At 43.2% G+C, this 24,317-nt stretch overlaps 1 protein-coding gene across 2 annotated transcripts in view; it reads right to left on the bottom strand.

The window, feature by feature from the left end:
• ARK2N (arkadia (RNF111) N-terminal like PKA signaling regulator 2N) overlaps positions 1-19,210 on the bottom strand; it is a 68,373-nt gene extending 49,163 nt beyond the window's left edge. For both annotated transcript variants that reach the window (XM_054986443.1, XM_054986444.1), the window contains exon 1: positions 19,026-19,210. In XM_054986443.1, coding sequence (XP_054842418.1) covers positions 19,026-19,092 — 67 coding nt within the window. In that variant the 5' untranslated portion in view covers positions 19,093-19,210. The remainder of the gene's footprint in view (positions 1-19,025) is intronic.
• Positions 19,211-24,317: the final 5,107 nt, after the last annotated feature.

The following is a 24,317-nucleotide window of genomic DNA, read 5'->3' as shown; positions in this document are numbered from 1 at the left end:
GAGTATCAGCACCAACCTGCAGAAGTTGCACTTGACAACAAACACTGTCAAGTGGCTGGTGTGTTACAGAAGAGACAGCACTTCACTTCTCCTAAGTAAGAAATGGAAAAGGAAATATTGCGAGCAGAGCTTTCCAGGAAGCTTCTATAAACCAATCCCACCTATTTTTGACAAGCGACTGCATCCATCTTACGCTACCTGATGCAACTGCAAGTCGAAAACGCCAGGAGTTACCAGTGAAAGTAGGTATGGCTGTATTTTACAAATCTAGTTTGGGCAAGTATTCTTGTAAATGGATATTCCATAATGCTGCCCAACAGCCCAAGAGACAAGGTTCAGAATTACGCTGATCTTTACAAATCATGAAATGGTTCCGAAATCAGATTTAGGATTAAAATTTGCCTACTATGGCCATACTTTCCCTGAGTTAAGAGTACTTCCAGGACTCAGCTGAATAGTTCACCTGGAACTATCTTCTCTATGTTTATGCAAGCACATCTGCTCTCTGCTTATCACACAAAGGTCCAAATTCCATACACTGAGGAGACTATGAAGGAATAAGAATGGGTCTGCCTTTGGAATAAATGATGCATTTTTAATCCATCTCCCGCTGCAATTTCCTCTGTGACCACAAGGTCTAAAGTGGTACTCTTGGGATTCTAGCGAGATGCATAGGCATATGCTACCCAACATACCTTGAGGGCCCACGATACATGGAAAAATACGCATAGTCACAGTTTCTCGGAACTCAAGAAAAGCTACAAAAGGATTCCATTTCTATTGGAAGTAGAAAAGCCCCTCCCAGTTCACCTTGGATTGCAGCTTGAACAACACGAGCCGTGTGAGGATAAATTCCGTATTGAATGAAAGTAAAAGATCAATGAAAACAAAGAAAAGCGAGAAGAAATTAACTCCGATCATTTTCTCGTCTAGAAAATAACGGCTTCCCCCTGGAGCAGTGCAAGGTCTTTCCTCCACATCCAGGGGAGTCATTTTTACTGTTCTCTTGGTCTGAGTAAAAGGTTGGTATATTAAGCTGCTCAAAGAGCTTGCTTTTATTATTTCCATGTAAAAAATACCAGGCATACCATCTCCACAAGCAACTGGGCTTTACTCTTAATGGTGGAATCACTTTCCTTTGCATCTGAATCTGCAGTTTTCCACACCGTCTAGAACATTAAGCTGCCTTCTTCTAAAAGCTACGTTCGGGGTTGGGGTTAGGGTTAGAAAGGAAGCTGACTCTCTGCTCCACCAAAGGCTAAGGGAAATGACTTTGGCAGTTCACCAGACAATTAATAAATTAGCCCTAGCAGCCAATCTAGAGGTAGCTTGCTCTACTATGTCCAGTTAGGAGGATAAGTGAAACGAGAGACGAAAGGCTGAAATTAGAGCACTGTTTCGACAAGCTTTGCATAAACAAATGACGGTTAAGAAAATAGACTCTTTCTATTTAGTGCTCAGCAGACAGTACGAAGCCAGTTTTCAGGAGGTATATTTATTACTGTCTGTGGAACATCCTGTACAACTTGTGGAAAGCGAAAGGGCATTTAACTGAAATTTAAGGTGCAAACTTAAAAATGTAAGGCCTACGCAATCGCTTCACATAAATCGTTGCCAGGTTAGTCTGAAATAACTCAGGCTAATAAAAATGTCAAACACATGTTAACTACACAGTAAAAACCAAGACTTTATTTCGGTTGTCAAAATCTGTCTTTGATGCTTTGTCATCTGTTATTGGCTTATGGGCTTAACCCAGTCCACTTCTCACTTCCAAATGAAACTAAACAAATTCTTTGCACTGGCCTTTACAGTGAAAGATGTCTAAGATACTCAATATCTGAACCATTGTTTTGGGGTACAGCATTTGAGGAGTAGCATCTCTCAGATAGATGAAGTTCTAGAACCAATTAAGAAACAAATAATTGTGGCCACGTGGCATTCACCAGAGTTCTTAAGGACTTCGAATGTGAAATTTGATTTTTTTAAATCAACTTATTATTAAATCAACTTATTTAAATCAACCTCCTTGCTAGGCAATTGTACCTATTAGAGTGACTTTGTCCCAAATTTTAGAAAACTAAGGTTGTTAAACACAAGTATGAACAAGCTTTTCTGAAAACTAATCAGCATGGCTTTGTCAAAGGTAAGCCCAACCTCATCAACATTTTATTTATTTATGGCTTTTATTCTGCCCTCCCCACATTTCCAGCAGGCTCAGGGTGGATTACAGATACATGGAGGTTAAAATATATAAAAAACAGTTATTATAAATTAACAATCCTAAAAGCATCCAAATTTACAGATTAAAATACATATATAAACAGCAACATAGCAGCATAAAATTCCACTGACCAGTTTTAAATCATCGTCAGAGCATCTTTGCAGTAAAAGATTTTTAAACGGGGGTATTGGTGGTGGGGAGGGCCCAATCCATCATCAACCAGCCAGAGGGGCTCCGCCTAGCACCGCCCATACGCCTGGCGGAACAGCTCCATCTTGCAGGCCCGGCAAAAAGATGACAAATCTCATTAGACAGAGCGTTCCACCAGGGTGGGGCCAGGACCGAAAAGAATTCTCTGAGTATAAAAAAAGCATGTAGATGGTAAGGACAAGCTGCTGTCAGGCCTCAGAAGTTTGGTTTCATCATTTTGGTTCAGGTTCTACGTCTGTGCAGGGCCCAGTCCAGACCTGCTCTGGGAAAATGTGTTGGCTTGGTAATCTGGCACACCTGCAAGCCTCTGCCATTCTCATGAGAATTGGCCTTGCGAAGCCTGGTGGGTTGCAGCTTCAATCACTACTCATTAATGTTCTTGTGCGATCACTGCCCATTAAGAATCCAAGCCCTGCTTGGCTCCCGGTTTGTGGGCTGAGGCAGCTAGGCCTGGAAAATGGCCGTCTGCTGGACTGCGGAACCTCTCTAGCCAGTCAGTACCTTTCTACCAGCATGTGAGAGAGAGGGGGGGGGGGAAGCTTTGCTTCTGTGACTTTACCATCAAGAGGCCAATAATTGCCTGGCATGGAAAGAACTCCTTTCTTTAAGCCTTTGGGTAAGAACTGCCAGCAAAGAAGCTAAGTCAGAGATGCAAGTTAGCCAGCTTGAAACATTTTAGCCAGTTCAGTTTATAGGCAGCAATAGCTAGTCTTTATTATATTCCGCTTGCCTATTTGCCTGTTCTAAAGAGTGGCCCCTGCTTAGCAAACACTCCTTGTAACCTGAATCTAATAAACTTAAATATATTTTACCAGCCTGTGTCAGGAGTTGCTTGCTGTGTGCATGCACACCGTCAGAGAGAACCCAGAGCAGAGCCCTTGAGAAGTGACATGGGGTCCTGGAGTGGCTGCTCCAAGGACAGGAGCGGGGGGGGGGGTGTCATCTGGTTTTGACAAGGGATAATCCAGTAGATACATCTTCGAAAACAAGCTTCTGACAAAATCCCTTGCGAATGCTTCCAGTGAAATTAGCAGATGCAGAATAAGAGGACAGATGCTCTTACACAGCTGACGAACAAGCAGCAGAAGGCAAAACCGAACAGACAGTTTTCACAATGGGTAGAAGCAAGACAGACCTATATTGAGAGAGGTCTCATTTAATTCATCATAAATGACCTAGAACTGGGATGAGGAGTAAGATAGCAAACTTTTGGCTTAACTGTTATTCAGAATGGTAAATTCAAAGCAAACTCCAAATGGATCTCTCTAAACTGGGTGAATGACAACAAAACGGCAGACAAGATTCGAAGTGAGTACTTGGATGGGAGACCACGAAGGAAGATTCTGCAGAGAAAGGCAATGGCAAATTACGGCCCCGCCCCCGCTTCGCACTTTGAAAGCCTCTTGCTGGGGTTGCCATAAGTTGGTTGTGACTTGTTGGCACATACGTATATAGTACATAATGGGGAAGGCAGTGTAAGCCGAAGTATATGAAGAGTCAGAAGCAAAAGCTCTCGTTGCCCTTTGCTACAGCTACGATGAAATAAAGCACTTCCTGTATTGCATCTGACTCAGCAATTCAGCATCTGACTCAGCAATTCTGCAAGGTTAATGTTGCAACGCTTTACATCTCCCTTTCAATTTTAGTGTCTAGACAGTTAAAACTATTAGGATTTCCAGAGCTGCTACCTTCTAAATACGCCATGTGCTAATGACAGCATTTGAGTACCATCCCTACAGAGTCAAAATTCAGTCTGAAATTTCAGGGATTGTTCTGCTAGAAAAGTGTGAGAGAAGTCACTTAATGATGGCATGGCTCTTCTCCAAGGTTACCAGCAGTAGCTTTCACACTCTAGCCATAATTCTACCTCGCCTGTTGATTTCAGCTGGTTGGGCTCTCATGTAGGCTTCCACTTCAGGGCAATACCTTCTGACGCTAAGCCTTTGCATATATTTTATGCTTAACCAGAAAGATTCTATCAGCACACTTAAGTCTCCAAGACTGGCTGCAGAGAATTATTCCTCTCTTTGTTGGAATATTCTTATGAAAATTCTGATGCCAGAAAAAACTTTTACATTACAATCTAAAGCAAAACAGACAAATGTTTACAGACCGTTTATGGTAAAGATGCCACAAACAACTGTTTATGCCTTGAGGTAGTCATCGAGACAAGTTTTTAGTTAAAGGTAAACATTTGCACATTTTTGTGATACCCATTTGTCCCTCAAGTATGCAACTGAGCATTTTTATTGGGTGATTAGGAAAATTACTTTTGTATAGCATCATCAAAATCCAGTTAACGTCTCCATTTTTTTTTGCAAGTTACACAGTTAGCACAACTTGTGGCTATTATTCAGCAAATTCCACTCTGATTAGATTATTTTCCTTAAGACTCTGTTGAAGTAGAAATAGACAGTTATCATTTCTCTTTCATTTCCAGTTATGATAATAGCCTCTAAACACTATGGTGGAAAAGCTGGCCAGGAAAAAAAGCCTATCGACTCAGCAACCTGCAACATTCACACTCAGAGAAAGAAACTAAGTACCAGCTGGGAGGTGGGGAAGGCCCGGAGTCGCTTATCCCCCGCATGAAGCTTCCCACGCTTCAGCTGGAGGGGGGGACCCCCCCTCCCCAGGCCAGTTGAAGTTTAAAGGGCCCTTTCCTGCCTTTCCCTCTTTTCTTGCTTCCTTTTCTCCTTCTCACTCTCCTTTGTCTGCCCCCGCCCCCTAATTCCAGCAGCCTCTTCTCTATGGCCCAGTTGTGTGGTGTCACCTGAACCGGGCCCAGCTGCATGGTGAGGTACCTGAAAGGACTGGGGGGGGGGGCGGGTTACTTCACTTTTCCCTGCTTATTCCCCCCCCCACACACACACACACTATTTCTTCTTTCTCTCCTCCTGGCAGCCTCCATATGTTCACCTTTCCCTACCTCCTTCTCTCCTTCAAACTAAAACTTTTATCTGTCCCCCTATCTTCATCTATATTTATTAATTTACTTCATTAATTCACTTCATTTATTAATTTTCTTCATTTATATACTGCCTTTCTCCATATTACAGACCTAAAGCATCTTAAATCATTCTTCTTGCCTCTATATTATCCCCACGACCCTGAGAGGTAATTTTGGTTTGCTGCGTGTGACTTGATTAAAGTCACTCAGAATGCTTCCACAGCAGAGTAGTGATTCAAACCTGAATCTCCCACAACCTGCTGTGAAACTCTAACCACTACACTATGCAGGCTATGGAGGGGGCTGCTGTTAAACAGCAATCTGCTCAGTTTAGGTGAGTCATCCAAGTCTTATGGTATCAAAGTGTCCAGTGGTTGCTTCTGGGACTGGCCCCAATGAATTCTCCCACAAAGGCCAAAACCACCCCCCACCTTTTCCTGACGAGAACCAAGCCTGGAATACTGGCTAAACTGCTATGGTTGCCTAGCATCAGCCACTGAGGGCATCTGGTTAAAGCTACAGACATTCCTTTTATCATTTTGTTTTTTTTTAAATCCCCCAACATATTTTTTTTTTAGATTTCAGATTTTTCGGCAAACCTGGAGCATTTTTCAGATGTGCAGGAAGATCTGTCTTGTCTGTTCATGGCTGCATTCTCTGGAATTAAGCATTCCCAGATTAGGGCTACTTGGCTATTAGTATATAAGATGAGCAGCAGCTACTGAAAGATCGAGCTAGCTCTCCCCATTCTCTCTAACAGCTGTTCAAAGACAGCATCCAACAGGAAGACTAAGTCCATCTAGAAAGGCAAGAACTGACAAACTAAATTGGACTGCTCACAAAAGTTAAAGCAATTTCCAGAGTTTTTTATTACCTTAGATATTTGTTTTTTTCCTGGATAGCAGCAGATTAAAATTTCTCTGGTAATTTCTTCTGTACAGGATGGCTAGATCCAATAATTCTCCTCCTCTTTTAATGGAGTTTTGTCCTTTTTTGAGACATACCATTGGGGGGAGGATGAGAATCCTAAGAGGCATTCCAGTTAGTTCTCCTTTTACATATCAAGGTAACAGGAGGCAAAATCTAACCAAGGCTCCCAATACATTCTTAGACCTCAAGTCTCCATGGGATCACTCTCACCCCACAAAGGATCTTGCCCTAAATTATGGCCAATGATGTTTATTGGACTGGGCTGCTGGATGAGAGGAACAGTCTCTGTGAACACAGACCAGGAAGCTCAAAGTTATAATAATAATAATAATAATATAATATTTGATTTATAAACTGCCCTTCAGGACAACTTAACACCCACCCAGAGTGGTTTACAAAGTATGTTATTATTATCCCCTCAACAAGCACCTTGTGAGGTGGGTGGAGTTGAGAGAGCTCTGACAGAGCTGTGACTGATCCAAGGTCACCCAGCTGGCTTCAAGCGGAGGTGTGAGGAACCAAACCCGGTTCTCCAGATAAGAGTCCCACTGCTCTTAACCACTACACAAAATTCCCACTCTACCACGAAGCTTGCTGGGTGACCCTGGGCCTATCACTTTCTCTCAGTATAATCTATGTCATAGAATTGCTTGCTGCAAAGGTAAAATGGAGAAGATATGCACCATTCTGAGCTCCTTAGAGGAAGAGGGGGTAAAACATGCCATAAATAACCAGCTCCCCTATACTTAGATTGGAGTTAAGAAGCTAGTTAGTTCTAGGATTAAAAGTATGAAGAAGGCACTACAACTCATCCCTAGCGTCTTCCCATTTTTTTGTAGCATCCTGGTGATCCAAAAACTTTGCATGCTAGTTGCCAGCACTCCAAGATGTAGTGGTGAGGGAGAAAAACTTAGGGGTGTCTTCCTATTCCCGGATTATTTACCAGTTACTCAGTTTACAGATGCCTCTAGGACAGCTTGCTTTTCCCAGGAGCAGTCTCTTGTCAAAAAAAGCAGGACAAGCGCAAGCTGAAAGAGGACAGTAGGAAAATAGGAGAGAGTCCAGTAGCACCTTTAAGACTAACCAACTTTATTGTATTTGTCAGATGCATTTGACGAAGAGAGCTGTGGTTCTCGAAAGCTTATGCTACAATAAAGTTGGTTAGTCTTAAAGGTGCTACTGGACTCTTTACTATTTTGCGACTACAGACTAACAGGGCTAACTCCTCTGGATCTAGTACAGTAGGAAGAATCTCTGAATAATAACCCCAAAGGATTGTGACAACCACGGGGAGTCTTCTAATCTGGTAACTTCTTTCCTTTGGGCAGGGTAAGTAGGTGGAGACGGCTCTTCTTTACCCCTAAACTCCATCAAAGCTGCCAAATCAACGAGGGGAACTAAAAAGAAATCCTGTATGGTGCTTTTGGAATTTTGGCATCAACAAAAAATGGCTGCCATGGGGACAGGATAAATCACAAAATGGTGGGGAGTTGCAAGCCAAGCATCCTCCTATAACAGAGGGAGCTGCTTGCGAGTGGATGCTTTCTGCAGACACAGCTGGTGCTGGGCACTTCTGAGGTGGCGCCTGCTCCAAGGAGGCAGAGAAAAGCAAGCGTCAGTTCTTTGCTTTGCAAAGTAGATGCTGTACAATTCCAGTTTCCAAAGAAAAGGAAGGGTTTGTGCCCTGCACTGCTGCAGCCATAAGAAATTCTGTACCTATGGCCAAACTATGGGCACACAGCTAAGACATGCCTCCTTGAGAAGTCCGCACAGCGCTGGTCAGTTAGTATGGAGTGAGCTGAAGTTCCCAGTTGTGTTCTATTCAAGTCCCTTTGAGTTTATCCCCAAGACTCAAGAAACAAAATGGAGCCAGGAAATACACTGGTTGAAAGGCTGTCATTTGGAGGAGGGCAAGGAGCTGTTCCAGTTGGCAGCAGAGGGTAGGACCCGAAGCAATGGGCTTAAATTACATGCACAAAGGTACTGGCTGGATATTAGGAAGAACCTTTTCACGGTCAGAGTAGTTCAAAAGTGGAATCAGCTGCCTACGGAGGTAGTGAGCTGCCCCTCACTGGCAGTTTGCAAGAAGAGGCTGGATGAATACTCGTCAGAGATGCTTTAGGCTGATCCTGCACTGGGCAGGGGGTTGGACTAGATGGTCTGTATGGCCCCTTCCAACTCTATGATTCTAACATAAAACCCCATAGATGCCATGTTTAGTATTTCTGTCCTACAACAGCTGAGCCAGTAATAGGAATCACCTTCGTTAATCTTTATTTACTGCTTCATTTCTTCTAAGACAAGCAGTAAATAATATAATGCTAGATCTTTATAGCTATGATACTGTTATTAAAAATTTCATTTACACTTATGTAGTTAAAGTTCAAATGAAAGAGAGCTTTTTCAGAATGCCAAGACTTGGTTTTCTGAACTGTGCTAGAAGAGAAGGCTTCATTCACAATCATTTTGTTGCTTGGTTTGTTAGCTCGGTGCAGAAAATATACAATACGTACACACCAAGGTGCAGCATTTTATACCAGCAAGACCTGTAATAACAATAACATTTGATTTATATATCGCCCTTCAGGACAACTTAACGCCCACTCAGAGCAGTTTACAAAGTATGTCATTATTATCCCCACAACAACAATCACTCTGTGAGGTGGGTAGGGCTGAGAGAGCTCCGAGAGAGCTGTGACTGACCCAAGGTCACCCAGCTGGCTTCAAGCGGAGGGTGGGGAATCCGATTCTCCAGATTAGAGTCCTGCCACTTTTAACCACTACACCAAACTGGCTATCGAGGAAGGTAGCTCTAATTCTCAGCTTTAAGTCCCTAAAAGCAAAATTAAAGCTTACATTTAGAAGTATTTGGGGAGAAAAATACATTTTGAGATCTTTAAAACCAAGAACAGAAGTGAAGAAAGGCTGAGAGATGAAGAACACTACGAGATTCGCTAGCTGAGAGATCTTTCTTTTTAGAAGGCTGAAATCCTAGGCACTCTTGGCAAATTCAGGGTAAGCGCAACCAATCTCAAAGAGATTTTGCTCTGAAGAAACATGAATAGTATCAGACTGCATGTGTGTAAATTACATGAATTATAATTGAGTAGTTAAGTTTTTACAGTGGAACTAGACATCTGATGATGCAATGCTTGCTTTGATGTGCATGGGGAGGGCATATTTGGTGGGGCAAAGCAGCTAGAAAGCACGCTGCCATACAACTGCTTTTCTCTACCTTCATATCGCATGACAGAAGCAAACACAGGAATCTGTATTTGACTTTAAGCATAGCCCAGGCAAGCCTGATCTAGTCAGATCTCGGAAGCTAAGCAGGGTCATCTGTGATTACTAACTGGATAGGAGGCCTCCAAAGAAGACTAGGGTTGTTACTCAGGAGCAGGCAATGGCAAACTACCGTTATTAATCTCTTGCCTTGAGAACCCCAACAGGGGTCGCCACAAGTCAGCTATGACTTGATGGCACTCTCCACCACCACACAAGAAAGAACACCAGAGCAGTAACAAATTTCTTCAGGATTTTCTTAGTGTATTCATATGCAAGGCCCTCAACTGCACAAATGTGGACAAACCTGTGGTATTTGCTTTGCTTCTTTCCTATTTAAAGATTATAAACTTTAATTTACACACAGAATTGAGATGAGTGCTTTCCCTCCTCTTCTTTCCCAGTATTTGTCAAAAATGTACCTATCCCATTTTCTCTTCAGGACAGCACACGTGGGATTCTGTCATTTTATCTTCATGATCACCTTATGAGGCTGAGACGATGGCGACTCACCTGGGCCATCAAGCAAACCCACGTAGCTGAGCAATGAAACGGACCCGGATCTCTTAAAGCCAAATTCAACACACTAGCCAATCTTCTTGCACTGGCTGAGACTGCCCAAAAAATGAGGACAGAAGAACTCTTAATCACCACCATGCTCTGATGAAATCAATGGGATTAGATAACAATAAGTCTGCATGTGATTGCACTGTAAAAGAACTAACTGTACACCCTTTGGTAAAATTTTAATCAAGAATTTAAGAACAATATAAGGATTTGAAATGAATTATTTAAAAATTGGGCCTCCGGCACAAACCTTTAAAAAAAACCCTTATGAATACAGCTGATTCCTGCAGTCCTATCAAATGCCATTTGATCACGGCTAAGATCCCGTCAGCTGGCAGAACCTTCTAATTCAGCCCCAATCTTGGTAACACTCCTTGGATGGCACTGTATCCAATACTCAATGCCAACAACAGGCCAATTTATACAACCAAACCTGCAAGGTGTGAATGCCAGCTGAATAAGATCATGTGATTTCTAACACGTGCTTAAGTACATCTTACACATGACTTAAAGCAGCCAAAAGCAAAAAGTGGCATGGTAAGTATAGGGTGGGATGTGGGCATGTGCAAAGATCACACAACTGCTGCAGGACATGTCAACTCTGCACTGGTCTACTCCTGTTGCATTCTTGAGAGGGAATGTGAACTGGCCTTAAAGGAGCCCCCCTCCCCAGTATACACACAGAGCACTCCAGCGACTTGCACTGAAAAGCCTCTTAAAGGAATAGCATGAAGGGAAGACGAGCTCCCATAAACCTTGCACAGATGCAGCTGCCAGCATGAGGCCAAAAAAAAAAATCAATTTGCCTATCAATAAACTGACAAAATGAGTTAAGAAGAAACTCAAAACAGGTTATCAGTGATAGAATGTAATCCAACAAGACTGCCAAAACATTCAATGAGAAGCAAGCAGGGGAGTGACACACTAAAAATAGATTAATTTACACTTTATGTATTCATTTAATCATTTAGCCATTTCTAAAACATGGCAAAGGGTTACCTGCGTATTCCAGGATCATATGAGCTTGTAGAACATGAGTTTTCTAGTGAAGGCCTTACTACTGTCTGCACACAACACTGACCACCAGAGTACAGAAACATTCGTTTTTCTTTTAAGGTCTTAACAGAGCTTGTCATGTTTCCCACCCCAGCATCTACTAGGCTGATCTCACTCCCAGCTTGTGCAGCCAGCCAACAAGCACAACCCCACACAGAAGTCAGGGGAGGATCTATTTTGTCCAAGAGGAGACTATCCTTCCTAGAGCCAGTTTGGTGTAGTGGTTAATAGCATCGGGAGAGCCCGGTTTGATTCCCCACTCCTCCACTTGAAGCCAGCTGGGTGACCTTGGGCTAGTCACGGTTCTCTGGAGCTCTCTCAGCCCCACCCACCTCACAGGGTGTTTTGTTGTGGGGATAATAATGACATACTTTGTAAACCGCTCTGAGTGGGCATTAAGTTGTCCTGAAGGGCAGTATATAAATCAAATGTTAGTAGTTGTAGTAGTAGTAGTAGTAGTAGTAGTAGAGGTCCCTTGTTGCTTCCCAACTCTCTCTTACCAGCTTCTGGATGGGGCCTTGCCCTTTGGTAGCAGCCCCCACCTCCCACCTTCTCCTGCACACACCCATGTGATGCCAGGAGAAGCATGAAACAGGGCTGTCTGGTAATGTTGGCACTCTGGCAAGGCTCACAGGTAGGAACTCAGTTAGTCTCTTTATCTCCTAAACCAGCAAAGGTTTTATTCTTCTATCAGCATCTCTAGAGAGTATACAGGCTACAGAAGTTATGGTGCAGATATTTACAGAAAATGAATACAGAGCAAGAGTTCTTGCTTGGAAATCACAGTACCATGCATCTGTGCTCCCCCCCCTCCCCGCATCTGGAAGATGCAAGTGGGTGTGTCCTCAAAAGCATGCTGTGTTTCAATTCTCCCCCTACCCCCATGTTTGTAGAAAGGTCCTCCTAGCCAAGATGGGTTCTGGATTCTTACTCCAGAGGCCCACCAGAATGTAGCAGCCAAAAGTCAGGCATTCCTTTCATCAGGGAGATTCATCTTCCTCACAGGATACAAAAACATACACGTCAGGGAGAAATGAGGTTTTCCTAGCCTAACTCGCCCTACAAACACCAATTCATCTCCATAAAAATGAGCCCTTCCTAAGAAGAAACTGTTTCTCCTTCTATCATCTGTGACAGAACCAATATGTAAGAATATGTGGGCAAGATAGGCCTGTAAGCTTGTGTTTAAATACAAGTTGATAGTTTAAGTGGTGGCTTTGAAAAACAAAACTGACATCCCTAATGAGTACAGCCTCTGCTGACCCTCACTGCCGCGGAGGCCCTGTATGACCACCATCCCCCTCCTGACTCTGCTATTTACAGACAACTGTTATCATTAGGGCTAGGCCTTTGCCTGCACTGTTGTCGGTTAGCATCACCGAGCCTGCTTGCACAAGGCAAACCTTCTGCTGAAGATGCACCATGTTCAGAACCATCACTATATATTGCTTTGCTCTTGCACGCACCTGTTACACCCACTTCTGTCTCCTAAAATAAATCAACCTACTGGGCAAAGGCAGATGTGTCAAATACAATGCAACCCTGACCTTTCGGCTGAAATTTTAGCGATGGTCCCCCTAAATACGTTTGCTGATGTCATTTCACCCACAAAAGGCAGCAGCTCATAATGTGATTCTGACCCACAATGTCCAAAGGCAAACAGGAGCTGCATATAAAGTTATATACAGTTCACTGAAAAGCCAGATCATTGGAGTACAGATTTTTTTGACAATCTATCCAGTGTAAGACCAATGCAGTTTCTAGAGGGAAACTAGCACCATTAACTAGGGCTGATAAAATTACACTTTAGTCTCCAAGTAATAAAAATCCACTCTAGATCAGTTTCTGGGGTCAGTACATGACTCCCTCAGATCACTAACCACACAGATAAACAACTACATGTTTGAGAGAAAACAGCCCATACTACAAGGAGGTCAGTTATATTGCTCGGAATAGCTGCCATGAGACCTGTGTATATCCTTCCGCTTTCAGCATTCTCACTCATCTGACAGCCCTGAGAAACGGCAAATGAAGCAGGGGCTCGCCGGAACTGATGATCTAACATGCTGTCCTCTTTATAACAGTGCAAAACAAAATGGGCACTTGTAAGAAGATTGTCTCAAAACATTAAAGCGCTCTCTCCAAAAAAATATACCCCCAAAGAGGATGGAGTGGATTCAAATTCTCAGATGCTCATTCTTAGTATTTAAACAAACTTACACTCATTCTGCCGTTCACAGCTGTTTATTTAAATAGCCAGTGTGGTGTGAGGTGTCTCAGAATTAGAACCTGGAGAGAAAGACATTTAAATAATTTAAGAAGAGAAACTCTCAGGTTTCAAAACCATTTAAGAAGTGCCCCTTTGTCAGGCTCACATGCTCCGATGAAACTCCGATCAACTTTATTTACCCTTTGCCTTTATTTTTGCCCAATTCATTAGAGGAAGCATGCACTTTGTACCATTCTGTGAGCAGGTAGGACAAATAATGAGAAATTCAGATGTCGGTCACCTCCCAACTTGGTAAGAGTTTAACGCAGTTATTAAGGACAATGAGACTGGGTTAATTTGATTTGCAGTTATGATCAGCCTTCTTAATTTCAGTTTAATTCATTGGCCCTTGTACACCATCAGCCATCGTCAACTTAATTCCTCTAATATGGTAAAACTATTAGACCGCAGCTCATGTATATTCCTCAGTCATTCTAGAATAGATTATCCCTCTCTTTTTTGGGGGGGCTTGAGGAACACTAGTGGGATTAGTGCTGCAGGAAGGAAGACTAAAGGGGTAGCACAGGAAAGAATTCCATGATTTGAACAAGAAATGAAACAAGCATCGAAGTGAACTACACAGGATGCATGCCTGAGTATTTCCTGTAATTGATTTCATAAGGAACATGCAATTGACAGCAAACAGCTGCAACTGTCTGAAAATGACAGATCTCCTGTGCTGCAACACCAGTTTTAACAGCGCCACAGATCATTTAAAATCTTATATAACAGCAGAATAACTCCTTGCGTATTCACACACACACAAATAAGTATTCATATCAGCATACAGTCACAGAGAATCTACCGTGATTATTTTTCTTTACTGAACATTACTAGGCCAGCAATACTCAATGGCTGGGAGAAGGCAAAGCGAAGGACCTCTTGTAGCACATGGCTGTTGCATCCCTAACAAAAGAAAAGGCACCCTAAGAAATGCCAGCCCCAGAAAAGTGAATTTTTATATGTAAAAGTAAAGAGAGGTCATTTCTCTTTGGGATTCAAACTCTGCACCTGAGCTAGCATGCAGACATGTTCTGCACATGAGACTTCCCCGGCTCCCTTTTTCTACAGCTCCCTTTTTCTACTACAACGCCATGCACTCTCCATGCTGCTTCAAAAATTCAGCAGACACAAAGGGTTGCACCAGGAAAGAAACCATATTAGCCAAAATATCTATTCATACATGGGAGACGGGACTCTTCAGATCCTGATCGTATTTTAAAGGTTTGCTCCCTGCAGCACCTTAAGACCTTGAAACTGTAGTTTACAGAGCTGGACAACAAATAGCTAAAGTTTGATGTGCTTCCATATAGGTTCTCAGAGTGGGCAGACTTGTGAAAATCAGTTTTGATTCATTTCCTCCAACTGTTAGCATTTCATCATCAGGGAATAAGCATGGCAAAGAACACCATATATGGTGCATTAGATAAAGAGGGCTCTAGTTCACAAAAGTTTATGATGGAATAAAATTGTCTTTGTCTTTTAAGGTACTGCTGTTGAAGTAGTAGTAGTAGTAGTAGTAGTAGTAGTAGTAGTAGTAGTCACATATTTAAAATGGCTTATGAAGAAGTCCTTGAGTATTAAATATGCAGTTGTATCAAAAGTTTTAGATAATTATGCAGATGGGCCTAGAGAAGAAGAGAGCTCATTTGCAGGCAAACTCACCAGCTATTAGGGTATTATACATGGTAAAAGATAGCCTCTCACTGACACCTCTGCTCATCATGAAGAAATCGAGATCAGAGGATGTTACTTCGTCTCCTTAAAGAAAGTTTTTCTTTGTGGACAGCTAAGAAGTCCTCATTTTCAGCCATTCAGAAACTAAGGCGAGTTTCAGTTTCCATGTTTTCCCCAAATACATCCAATCTATTCTTTTGTCTAGTTCATGTTTTATCAAAAGGAAAAGCGATATGCTCATGGGCGTCGTTGCCACAGGCAAAAAGGTAAGCGCATATCTGCATATGACTCTACTTCTCATAACCAAGTTTGTATTGGTTCCTTGGTTACTGAGAGAAGTCCTTGGCTTTGATTGATTTACAGAAGCTCTGATATGAGCTCATCAATAAACTCGTTATGTTTTGCTCGGAGCATCGGAAAAAGGCTGTCCTCCACCCTAATGAATGTGCCTGATTAACTGACCTACAGCAATCCCGACCCTTGCTCAATATCCCAAGGGGCTTGTAAAGGTAGCTGCTAAACCTGCAAATTAAAATCTGTTGAAGCAAGTGTCAAGTCACAGAAACTCAAAGCAGCTATATTTATCATTCAACTGTCATTAAACCAGCTGAAAGGAATTCTTAACTTGAAAGCCAGACAGTTGTATTTCAGTGACACCTCTGGCCTGTTTCCATCTTTACTTGCACTGCTACATAAAATATTCAAAAGCGGGGGGGGGGGGGGGGTGAGCAGAAAATTGTGTGAAATTCTAAAACTTTGTTGGCATACGAGTAGGAGGAGCGCAAACAGGACTGCAATACAGTCCACATCTTCACGCAACGGAGGAAAAGTGACTATACAATCTGCAACAACTTTCAATTCTACCAGATGGATCAGAGTGGATTAACAAGTATGTACGTGCACTTGAATCTGCCCCAGGGAAAAGGATTTGGGCACAGGAAGAAATAGTTTGTTCTGAAGATATGCTCTGCATCAGCCTATGAAGAATTGAAACCTTGCGTTTATTTAGAGAATTAATGTGCCACATCTCCAGAGTCCCACTTGTGATGGTTCACATGAAGTAAAAGGACAGAGGTTTAAAAAAACACATAAAATATCATCTGACGAAGAGAACTGTGATTCTCGAAAGCTTATGCTACAATAAAGTTGGTTAGTCTTAAAGGTGCTACTTTTTTGATTTTGCTACTACAGACTAACACGGCTAGCTCCTCTGCATCTATAAAATATCAGTAAGCCAAAAAAAACAAGGCAAGGCTAGAAACAGCTCTCAGGTCAGCAGCATACCATAAGAACACCTAAAAAAAAAAGAAAAAAAGATTGAACCAAACCGTTCAAAAGCCTGAGGAAAAAGGAATACTTTGGTCTGGCTCTAAAAGCACCAGCTGAGCCTGAAAGGGATTAGTATCCTGCAGCCAAGGAGGAGAAACCTTGTCTCTGCTCACCGCCTGCCCCACCTCTGCTAGCATGGTCACAGAGAGCAGACTTTAAGATGATCTTAACTTGTGGGCTGGACAGCACAGGAGAAGATAGCCCTTGAAATGCTCCAGCCCCAAGCTATTTATGGCCTTGAAAGGTAAGAACTAGCACCTGGGAAAAGAGAGGCAGTCCGTACAGATCTCTCAGCACAGAGGTGACATGATCCCCATATCCATTCTTCTTCTAACAACAGCCTGACTGCCATATCCTGGGGCAACTGAACTTTCTGACCAGCTTTCAAAATGTAGCCTCATATGAATTGTATTACAGTAATCTCACCGTGGATGCAGACAGAGCATGGGTCACTGTGGCCAAGCCATGGTTTTCGGGGAACCACCACAGCTAGCATATAAGCCAAAATTAGATGCCACAGAGGATACCTGAGTTTCGAATCAGAGGCCAGGCCAGGATCCAGCAGCACCCCCAAGCTGCAAGCATTCCCCTTCAGGAGGGGCGCAACACCCCTCCAGGGCAGACTAACATCTTAATCTTCATGCAGCTTTGTCACTGACGAACGGCACCTCCATCTTGACGGGGCTGAGTTTCAAATTGGCTGGCTGTCATCCATCCTATTATCTGTATAAGATCCCAACACCATAACAAGGCGGCCCTCAGCAAATGCTAACTCTCCTCTACCTAAGTAGAAACTATACTAGTTTACTGTGAAACTGTATAAGCATAATAATAAACTGAACAGTACAATAAACTACCAACCAGAAATAATAAACTGTACTAACCAGAACAGAAGACTAAAATTTCAGTGTCTCTTTTCATTCTGGCTGAAAAATTCCATTTTATCCACACTGCCTTTCTGGCAATAACTGACTATAATCGTAAAACTTATTAAGACAAAAATGCCACTGAGTACAGTGGGACTTCTGTGTCAGCATGCTTGGCCACAGATCACATAGAGCAAGGGAAGGGGTGCACCCACTCAACCCCAGGTAAAAATAAAAGCTCTGACATGGAAGAGAAAGCCATCATACACCCTCTATGCCGAGTCACGGGGAAGAGCCACACAGTCTTAAGCCATTAAAATAAAGTGCCACAAAAACAGAGTAGGGGTGAGAGAGAGGGAAAGAGACAGAACAAACTCTCCGTAGAGGTGAACTCTCCATCACATTTCACAATATTACAGAAGAGGTAATGGAGTCATAGCTAAATGTCTTCACCCCATCCCCCCAAAAAAGCATTCCTCCAGATTGTGTCCAACACAATATTTCTGCATTCAGCAGAGTAAGACAACATAACGTCATCGCCAAAATGTACTCTGAGGTCATCTAGTCCAACCTCCTGCTAAGCATAGGAATATGCAACTACAGTATCCCCAATTGACAGCCATTCATTCAACTTCTGCTTAAACTTTTCCACTTAAGGAAAGACATCTCAGCACCATTTTACATATCCAAAACCTGCCAGGCATTTTAACAGAGGGCCTCAAGATCAGGGCCTGAGAAAATCCTCCACACACACTTTAACATCTAGCCTGATAAATCAAAAAGTTTACCCATAGTTTCATATTGTTTTAACCCTGTTATTACTGAGCCTTTGGGTTTGCACTAAAGGAAGTTCACAGACTTTCAAGGAGTGCACAGAGCAGACCTCAGGCTTCATTCTGAGCAGGCAACACAGCTGAGGCCCACCCCAGCCTGCTCTTCTTCTCCCCACACCCAACGCCTTCAAATGCTTGGGCTGAGGCAACGCCGATCGCCACCTTGGGGTCAGGAAGCAATTTTCCCCAAGCCAGTTTGACGGTGTTTTATCATCTTCTGGGCATAAAGCAGGGGTCACTAGGGGTGTGGGGGGGGGGAGGTAGTTGTGAATTTCCTCCACTGTGCAGGAGATTGGACTAGATGACCCTGGAGGTCCCTCCCAACCCTATGATTCTAAGTTCTTGGGGGTGGACCCTGGGGACGGCGGGATTTGGGAAGGGACTTCAACTGGGTATAATGCCCTAGAGTCCACCCTCCAAAGCAGCCATTTTCTCCAGAGGAACTGATCTCTGTTGCCTGGAGATCAGCTGTAATTCGAGGAGGTCTCCAGCCGCCACCTGGAGGTTAACAAACCAATCAACGCCTAGCGCTGCCGCCCTTCAGCTGTGTCCTTCCTCCCTCGAGGAGCGAGCAGAGAAAGGAAAACGAGCAGAAGGATCTTTCCTTCTCCACCAACCCCCTTCGGTCAAGTTCCCATGATTCGGGCGGGAGCTGGCCTGGAACGCAACTGTAATTCCGGGAGATCTCCAGCCACCACCTGGAGATTGGGAACCTAGGGCCGCCAGGCAGGAGAGTCTCAGGGGAGGATCCCATTCCCGCCACCCGCAGGGGGAAGCAGTCGGAAGGGCCTGAGGAAGAAGGCAAGCCGAGGCCCGCCGACCGAGGGTCGCTCACCAGGGCCGCCGCCGCCGCCGCCGCCCCTCCCGGCCTCCGGCCCAGCGGAGGGGGCCAGCTCGGGCATGAGGGGCCGGCTTTCCTCCCGCCTCCTGCTCCTCCTCCGCCGCCGCCGCTTCAGGTCGTGGCCGCCGCCTCGTCTCCGGCCCGGCAGGAGGGAAAATGTCACCACAGGGAGGGAGGCCGCTCGGCTCGAGCTCCCTTTGGCGTCACTTCCGGTCGCAACCACGGCGCTCGGGGGGAAAGAGCGGGTGACGTAACGGCGCTCCCGCGCCGCAGCGCCACCCGGCGGCTCCTCCCCCCAACGCGCCTCTGTAGAAAAGGGGCGGAGCGTGGGAAGGGCGGGGAAGGGAGCGACGCGCCGCCAAGGTTCCGCCCCTTTTCAGAGGCTTCCCTCAGAACGCCCCCCCAAAAGCCCGCCTTTTTTGGAAACGGTTTTTAACGGCCTCCAAGGCTAATTGTATACAAGGAAGTCGTCTTTCAGGGCGAATGACTGAATAATATGTAAAATAAAAGCTTGGGAGGAGCGGGACTGTCAAAGCAAAATTATCCCTGACTGCCCTCACGTCACTTGGGCTGGATTTAACAGCATTGTTTCGTCTTTTTTTTTTCTTGCTGTGCACAAATATTTTTTTAAAAAAAACCAGTTATACAGTAATAAATTTTGTTTTTCATGAGCCACAGACTGGGCTCCTTAAGCTTGCCAACCGCCTGCTGTGGCTTGGAGATCTCTCAGAATTACAACTGATCTCCAGAGAAAATGGCTGGTTTGGAGGGTGAACTCGATGGCGTTCATTATATAGACCCTGCTGAACTCCCTTTCCTCCTCTCTTTGCCAGGTTCCACCCCCAAATCTCCAGGAATTTCCCAATCTGGAGTTGGCAACCCCATGTTTACTTCTCATAAAAAGAAAAGAGCAAGAGTCCAGTTGCACCTATGAGACTCAAACAAAATTTGTGGTAAGGTATGAGCTTTCAAGAGTCATAGCTCACTCACTTCTTCAGGTATCTGAAGAAGTGAGCTGTGACTCACAAAAGCTCATACCCTATCACAATTTATTTATTTATATCATTTATAGTCCGCCTTTTGTCACTGAGACTCCAGGCGGATTACATTGTGTGAAATTAGCACAGTTAGTAGCAAGGACAGGGGCAAGCATTTCCATAAACAATGTCATAGGGTAAATGAATACAAGTTTACAAAGGCGTAACATTAGCAAGGATCCAATACGGGTTTGAATTGCTGAAACAACATTATCCATTCTAGGACTGACATTAGACAACATGAAGCACAAGTAGTATATAGTACGTATGTAAAGCAACAGATAATATGTAAGACAACATATTGGTGAAGTCTGTGGTTCCTAACTCATTAGCAAAACATCGGAGACCCACTCCCTACAATACTGCCCTCCTATCTGAGTAAAAAGCCTTTTTGAATAATTCTGTTTTGCATTGTTTGCAGAAAGCCAAGAGCTTGGAGACTCTCTGACAAAGTAAACTGTGACTCACAAAAGCTCATACCTCCCACAAATTTTGTTAGTCTTATAGGTGCTACTGGACTCTTGCTCTTCTCTCCTGCAACAAACACGGCTACCAATCTTAATCTATCGCATCAGAACTAGTAACTCTCACCACTGCTCCACCATTGCCACACTTTTGTTCAAAAAAAGGATAATCACCTCCAGCAATGAACTTGCATATATTTATTTTGGCATCTCAAAGAAAGCAACATTAATTTTTTTTTTGGCTTTTCTGACATTTTCTACACCCTACTTATCAGGCTTACCCAGAAGCCTCTGCGGCAGCCAATGTGGGCAACCGATCACAGACCGGACCAACCCAGACCAGTCTGAACTTTTTCCCCTCAACAGGCCTCTACTGTCTTCCAGACTGCCTCTTGAACAGAGATTTAACTGAAAGAAACTTTCTAGTCTCATCACCAGGGATTTTTTTCTGGGAAAAGAGGTGGTGGAACTCAGTGGTGGAACTCAAGACCACACAATGACGTCACTTTGGGTCATCTGGAACAAGGGGGGAGTTTTTTAAAGTTTAAATTGCCCTCAGAGAAAATGGTCAAATGGCCGGTGGCCCCGCCCCAATGTCCAGACAGAGGGGAGTTGAGATTGCCCTCCGCGCTGCCGTGCAGCACGGAGGGCAATCTAAACTCTCCTGTCTGGACATCAGGGGGCAGGGCCACCGGCCATGTGACCATTTTTAAGAGGTGCTGGAACTCTGTTCCACTGCGTTCCCGCGGAAAAAAAGCCCTGCTCATCACTCTTTATAGTGCCACTTCAAAGCTGCTCAGACTTAAAACTGATTATAACCCTTTGAATTTCCCATCTCTGGTAAAGATAAAATGGTAATGTTAAGCCCCCCAAAAGTGTACCTATTTATATATTTACTTTTTACTACACCTGGCTCCTCCAGTGGGATTGCCAACCTCCAGGTGTGTGGGGGGGGGGGTCGGGGATGTAGTTCTCTCAGAGTTACAGTTGATCACCAGAGGTTGATTCCCTGGCTGGAAAGAGTGGCAGCAGCAGAGAGTGAACTCTATGGTATACCATAGATTCTAGGTGAAATCCCTCTTCAAACACTGGTGGCACCACCCCTAAATGTCCGGGAATTTCACAGGAAGAAGGTGACCCAAACCAGCATACATCATTCTCCATTTTATTCTCATTTCACACAACCTGCTAAGGAGGGTGAGGACTATTGTTCAGCCCCAACAGAAAATAAGATCACAGCTTCATAGGTTTTACAATTGCACTACTTAAGATGATAAGGACTCAACATCACATCCCATTTCTAAACTCACACTCCCCAACATACAAAGTTATGATGACTTGGCAACCTAAGAATTCTACAGGCTCCATCACCATTGTGGTCCTGTTTACATATGCACTGTACCACCATCTACACATGTGAATACACTATTCTAACCAACAGATCGGTCTAGTGTTGAGCAGATGCAACCAATCCCATTTTTGCAGTGTGTACATGGCAACAATGTGTGGAAGTGCATTGGCTTTTCAGACAGACAGATAAGAACATAGCCACAGGCTTTCCCTCAATTGACTGTTGCTTGCCATTACATCTTAAGATGTTCAGTAAGTTTCACAGTTAAGCAAGCAGACAGGTTTGTTTTGACATCTGGCAAAGGGCAGTTCTCACAGAAAACACCACTTATTTGAGTTGTACGGATATTGCATGCACTCCTAAAACACTTGCCACCAAGCAATACATCCACACAAAGCTATAAGAGTAACACAGGTTAACCTAACACAGTCCATACTTCAACTGGGTCCCAAGCAAATGGTAAGAATTAAAAATATATTAGCAAGTGAGCCCAGCCAGATTATGAAAAGTTACATGCATATCACAAGTACATGGACCATTTTAAGCAAACACATTTTCTCCATTTTACAGATGGGAACCATGAGGCTAAGTCTTTAGTTGGCCTCATCCTGTCCACTAAGAGAGGTGGAAACTATAGAGAACGTATTTTAGCTGACAGATTATAAGGAAGCATTTGATGAGATAATCGCAGTTATTAGGTAAAATCTCTGCTCTTCCTGAAAAAGTTAGACTTGATTATCTCCTATCTGATAAGAATGCCAAGATTACCTATCAAATAGCCAGATATTACTTGGGGTTATTTAGGTCTTGGAAATTATACTGTACTGTAATTAGATCTTAATTATAATCTGCTCCATTGTATGCCTTGAATTTTCTTTTTCTGTGTAAATGTTACATGATTGGTCAGATGACCATAAATAAATAATTGAATTTTCCCAAACCAAAAATACAGAGAATTAAGAATAGCAGAAATATTTTTAAGTTATATGCACGTACATTCTCTATTGTAAGAGTGGAAAGAAAAATTAACAGAGAGTTACTCCAGTCTAAGCCCATTAAAGTCAATAGACTGGAGTAACTCTGTTTAGGATTTCACTGTTAAACTGTGAAACTAATGGGTTTAAAGCAAGCTTACTATTCTGCTGGAGTGTAGTCCAATATGTGGCAATTTAAAAAAGCCTTAGTAAGTTTTTTAAGCTGTAGCATGTAGTACGTATGGCTAAAACTGGTACGCTGCTTTCCCAACTCGCTGCTTTCCCAACTCGCTGCTTTCCCAACTCGCTGCACACAGGCAAATTACCCCTGCATAACCCTCAGTTCTCAGAAAGAATGAGCAATGCAGACCTTTAAAAAATCCATTAAAATAAAGCTTAAACACAATGCAATATTTATTGTGTCCACAGAATGAAGTAGGAATAGTCAAACAAAGTTTTGCAAATAGAAACACGCTGTGCTTGTCACACCAATGCCCAAGAGGGATTTTCCTGGCAGGAATTTTGAAAACAAATTTGGTAGTAATTAAGAGTATTCAAATCAGTCCTGATCCATGTAGTGTAAGAATTGTGATCATGGCTATGAGGTGGGTTTTTTTTGTTACTAAAAAAGATTTCAAATGTGGATGGGAAAGATACACATCCTATTCCTTTCTGACAAAATCAGTTCTTCCTGAACTCTTTCCCTCTTACCCCCACCACATCCACCCATCTCCAAATCTTTACCTGCTTGTTGCTTCGCTCCAGTCATGTGTCTCAAATACATATTTGTAAATAGTGAGTGGTCAGGACAGGAAGGGTGCCAGTGATCTTAATGTTTCAAGGAGATGAATCTTAGCTTTAAAGAAACAAAAGGCTAAATGCCCTTCCGACTGCAGAACCAACAGGGCAATTTGCTGTTACCATACTCGGATCGCTTGTGTACCTGTGCAACTGGTGCAATAGAGACACTGAGCCATCTCTTACTATCTTGTCGACAGTGGGCAGCTCCCAGATCTCTCTAGATAACCCCGGTTCAGCTCAAATATCAGCTGCTTGTAGAACCTTGGGTGACATCCTTACTATTGGCAGACTGACTCGGGAATAACTCGCTCTGTGACGAATTTTTTAACTATGGTGATCTCTTTAAAACATCAAAGGAGCAGATCGTGTTAACTATAAATGGAAGCGGGTATATTTACTGGATTTGCAAAATCCCAGTTATAACTAACTCACAAGTCTAGCAATTTTTGTATTAGAATAATTTTTATCTTAATTAGATTTTATCCATTTTTTACTATTTTATGCTATGTATATTTTATTGGGATATTTTATCTAGAATGTTTCATTCAGTTTGAGAATGAATGTTTTAAAAATTCTACGATGATTTAAATTTTAATTCATGTAACTGTAATTCAGCTTAAGACCTATGGTCAATCAAGCTTGTAAATAAAAGGAAAGGA

This window comes from Eublepharis macularius, chromosome 8 (genome assembly GCF_028583425.1).
Source record: "Eublepharis macularius isolate TG4126 chromosome 8, MPM_Emac_v1.0, whole genome shotgun sequence".
Lineage (NCBI taxonomy): Eukaryota > Metazoa > Chordata > Lepidosauria > Squamata > Eublepharidae > Eublepharis > Eublepharis macularius.
This window is presented reverse-complemented; position numbering and strand designations above follow the sequence as displayed.